This window comes from Poecilia formosa, unplaced genomic scaffold (genome assembly GCF_000485575.1).
Source record: "Poecilia formosa unplaced genomic scaffold, Poecilia_formosa-5.1.2 Scaffold267, whole genome shotgun sequence".
Lineage (NCBI taxonomy): Eukaryota > Metazoa > Chordata > Actinopteri > Cyprinodontiformes > Poeciliidae > Poecilia > Poecilia formosa.
In genome coordinates this window covers 280,317-284,752 of record NW_006800206.1, presented here as the reverse complement: position 1 = coordinate 284,752, position 4,436 = coordinate 280,317, and the positions used below count along the sequence as shown (strand labels likewise).

The following is a 4,436-nucleotide window of genomic DNA, read 5'->3' as shown; positions in this document are numbered from 1 at the left end:
ACGTAAAGCCAGATCTCCACGGTACTAAGCATTATATTTCCATACATGAGAAAAAGTAACGTTAGTTTACCGCTCTGCACCTCATCATCATCTATGTTCTTTTCTACAACAAAATGGAAGACTCCTTCTTCTTCTGTACAATAGTACAACAAAGGGAGTAGGCGCCCCCTTGTGGTGATACCTACTCATCTCTAGGAACCAAACAGCATAATGACTGTTACAATATGTAATCATGACTTTTCAAGAGTTTTGGGGAGCTTTGAGGCTGCAGCTGAAATCAGAGCTTCAAGAACCTCTAGAGTCTAGAGGTTCTTAACCTGGGTTCGATCGAACCCCAGGGGTTCGATGAGTCGGTCTCAGGGGTTCGGCGGAGGCTCTGCCGCGGAGGTAAAGACACACTTGTGTAAAGTCGTGATGACGCCCCGCTTTGCCATCACTTGCTGCAGAGGATGACGTTACATTGCTTAGCCAATCAGTGCTGCGGAGAAGCACTGATTGAAGGAGTTCCACTCTCAGCAATGATTTGAACTTGTGTCTTTAATTACTAGATTTGGAAGTATACCGAAAGTTACATTCGGTATACTTCTAAATCTGCTCCTTAGTCGCATCTTTTAGGGGTTGATACTGCCTCTAGTGGCGTGGGGGTGGTAACACAACTAATATAACTACATTACTAAATCAGAATACGGCAAAGTCTTTATTATTTATTATTATTTTTTCATTCTCTTAAGAGTGTAGAACTAATTAAATAATCTAAACAAGACCTTAAAGTGGTTCCAGTTTCTCTCGATGGCCAACCTGTTGAAACTGTGGAAAATTTTAAATACCTTGGGTCATTCCTGGACAGTCAGGTCATCTTTGCTGAAAGCACTGACTATATTTTGAAGAACTGTTCTCAGAGACTCTACCTTTTAAGAAGACTTAGTGATCTTGGGGTGACCCAACTAGACTCTAGTTGGGTCACCCCTATGTCTTGAATTTGGGGGGGTGTAAAAAAAAATCATCTTTTATTTATCACTACAGAAGGGTTCAGTGAATGCGCATATGAAACTGGTGGGTTCGGTACCTCAAAAAAGGTTAAGAACCACTGCTCTAGACGTATGCAAGAGGTGGGCTATAAAACTGTTTCTATTCTTGAGTTAAGTCACTCATGAACCAGAGAAAACATGGCAATGAGTAAAGAAGTCCCAAGTAATCCAATGAAATGAAAATAAATATTGCATTTGTTTTGGATATCAAAGTATATAGAGGAAGAATGAAGAGGACAGAATTCAAGTTTCTGGAGAGCCACTTTTCACAAAAAGTACAGACACATACTCTGGACAGTCTGTACATCAGAGAGACAGCCTGGGCCACTTACATGGGGAACAGATATTTATCGATGTATGTATCAGTGTGTATACTATGTGAGAGTTGAGAGAGCAGCTAGGTAAAAAGAGGTGAAAAGGCTGCAGTGTAAAAGAGTTTTAAGTCATGATCGTGAAGCACTATATATAAGTTAAGACTATTTACCTTGAAGCAATCTGAGCCTGTTATGTATTTACATAACCATATAAAATTAATTGACACACACCTGCTAGAATAAAAGGAGAATGTAACTGTTCACCAGAAAGCATTTGCAAGTCTTCCCATTCTAATACAACATACAACAAATGTTTTTGTATGTTGCAACTAATTACCATTGAGATTTTATTTTAAAAAAAAATAAAAAAAATAAGTGATTTTCTTTGACACATTGAAGTTTAGTTTAACACAGAGGTGTTATTTCTGCGGTTGCTTGTTTGTTATTGACTGTAATATACCCATTTCATTTTCTTAATATGGAAACTCACACATTTTCACCAGCATATTATCAAGATAGCAGTTTGGTGGAGACAACATAACTTGAATTCATGACATCTAAAATATTAGCCAGCCTGGGAAATTGACATCACATGCAAACACAGCTGGTTGTTAAAGCAGTAACAAAATATCTTTTTCAGAAGACAACAGAACATGTATCCATTAAAAGAAGAACTGAATACAGATCCATAAACACTCACAGATCCATAAAGTTTTCCTCTTCGGTTCATGGCCACAAAGAGCCCACTGTGAACACCCAGCAGAGTAACCACCCCTCTCTCCACGGGAGAGATCTGTAGCAGACCTTCAGAAACATAAAGAATGCATGTTGAAACCGACCGTCAAGGAAAAAAATGTCTTCTCACAATTCTAGCTTTCTATCTGTCAGCAAATGGAGTTATCACACTTTGCTTTTCAAGTTAACAAAACATTTGGGCATTATTCAGCTCCAAAATCAGTCCAACATTTTACACAAAAGCTCAACTGTTCATTTTTTTGATAGTAATTTAAAACTATGAAGTGTCTAAAATTTAAGTTTGGAAACCCTTAAGCAAAGTGTCATTTACCAGTTTTTTTGCTTTATTTTTTTTGGCATGAAATTGGTCTGAAAGTTTCCTTTTAATGCTTTGGTACAAAAATGTCAAGACTGCCTTGTAAACTAAACCAGAGGAGACCTGGTCATTCTTTGCAGAAGGTGTATGAATTGTACAGAAACAAATGTGAGGCTTAACATGTAAGAATGTTCTGCTTTGGCCTCAGGCTGCATGGAGCGGTTTCTGAGCTTTTGTATCAGGTGCTTTTCTGAGATTTTATGTCTTGGCTTTAAATAGAACAAAGCTGTAAGAATAACCTGACAGCTCCACGCTTGTCTTTTTAACATTTTGGATCCACAAGTTATAGCAGCAATGAAAAAATATAAGTGTTCATTAGTTACACAGCAGGTCCCCAGTCCAAAAACGCATAATATAAAGTGGTGCATAAGTATGCCTGCGCTGGTGCGCGGGGGTTAATCTGTCTTCACAGCCAGGCCTGACCTAACTTTAGGGTTCTTGCTGGCTCCAGGCCCGGATTACAGCAAGCTCTGGTTACACGTCAGGCGCAAAAGCTTGCGCATATTTGTGCTGATCTGAGGAACCGAAGAGGGACTCCAGATGTTTTGAAGCGGTGTGGATCAATATGAGCAGAGCAACGTCGCCTCTTGGGGATCTAGAGGCCTGGATCAGGTGGAAAGAGCTAAGGTGTTGATAAGGATTCAAACCTGGGTAAGACGGATGAGTTACGGTGAGTTAGTTCCTATAGTTTACATTTACATCCCTAAGGCGACTGAAAATATTTTTCAATTATTTAGTAACAGCTCGACTTCTCTATGGACTTTGGTTAAAAAGCTACGATACAGGTGTATCGTATGGATCCCTGATGGATCAATTCGGGTCAATAAATAATAATAATTAAAGCCACTTACTGTAACGATTCTCGCTGTGTACTCCTGTTATTCTGCCGTCGGGTAACACTTGTATATGAAAACCAATCCCCACGTTGCAGTAGAGGCGCCGCAACCGTTTAATGCCTAGGAGGTAGTCTCCGTCCCGACTGATCTCCTCCCGCTTTTCCCCCGGGATACGTGCCAGAGAGCGGGAGTAGAGGGCCTCCCAGCGCTCCGCTGTCCCGTTCAAACCGGGGGCGCATCCCGCGAGGGCCGTAACCAGGTTCAAAACTAGGACGGTCCTCAGGGCCGACAAAGAACCCATGCCAAGTTTGACTCAGAAAGCAGAATCCGGCGTGCGCTCTCCCAGTGAGATGACAGTACAACACAGGCGAAGCAGCGGCGCGACACAGATAAGTGTGTAAAAGTTGCGCTCATTCCCAGACCGACAGGCGCACTGACTTCAGCGCCGGGGCGACATTGATCTGCATGGACGCTGAGCAGCCATGCCTCTATATTTATACCTGCAGACACATTACATCACAGCTCGACACTTAAAAGAAAACTACAAACTAAAACACTCACTTTACCAAACAGAACAGGCCGCTTTGTTGTGACCAAATAATAGAGAACTTATCTCGGGGAAAAGTTAAGACATTTTGGAAAATATACTAATAAAGGCTTTATTATAATAGAAAACAAGTCTTTGTGTGAGACGTTCATTATCAGTAACAGAATATCCTAATTTATGTATTGAAGGATGTAAAATAGGAAACAGCCAAGTTAACAGACCGTGTTGCCGAGACAGGAGACAGATCTATAAATGAACAATAACAGGAAAAAACACAGGTCCAATTCAGCTAAATGAAAAAAGCAGCACTTAAGACTGGTGGAGGGGAAATCATGCCCCAAGCCCTTTCACTGAACAATGGTTAGACTAAATACAGCCTGTTAAGCATGTTAAGTACTGTCACTGTCACCAAGCCTTATTTCATCCCTCAGCTGTGTATTAATAGGATTCATTTATTATTTTAAAATTAATTTTGGTAATACAAGTAAATGAATCTCAGTCCAAGAGACTCTTTTGTTCTACAGATTCTACTCTACATCTGTGTGTGTGTGTGTGTGTGTGTGCGTGTGTGTGTATTTGCTTGTGTGTGTGTTTCTTTTT

General features: G+C 40.6%; 1 protein-coding gene across 1 annotated transcript in view; it reads right to left on the bottom strand.

The window, feature by feature from the left end:
- Window positions 1-3,732, bottom strand: part of fgf4 (fibroblast growth factor 4) — a 30,369-nt gene extending 26,637 nt beyond the window's left edge. The window contains exons 1-2 of the mRNA XM_007570733.2: window positions 3,305-3,732; window positions 2,043-2,146 (exon numbers count right to left, since the gene is read on the bottom strand). Coding sequence (XP_007570795.1) covers window positions 2,043-2,146; window positions 3,305-3,590 — 390 coding nt within the window. The 5' untranslated portion in view covers window positions 3,591-3,732. The remainder of the gene's footprint in view (window positions 1-2,042; window positions 2,147-3,304) is intronic.
- Window positions 3,733-4,436: the final 704 nt, after the last annotated feature.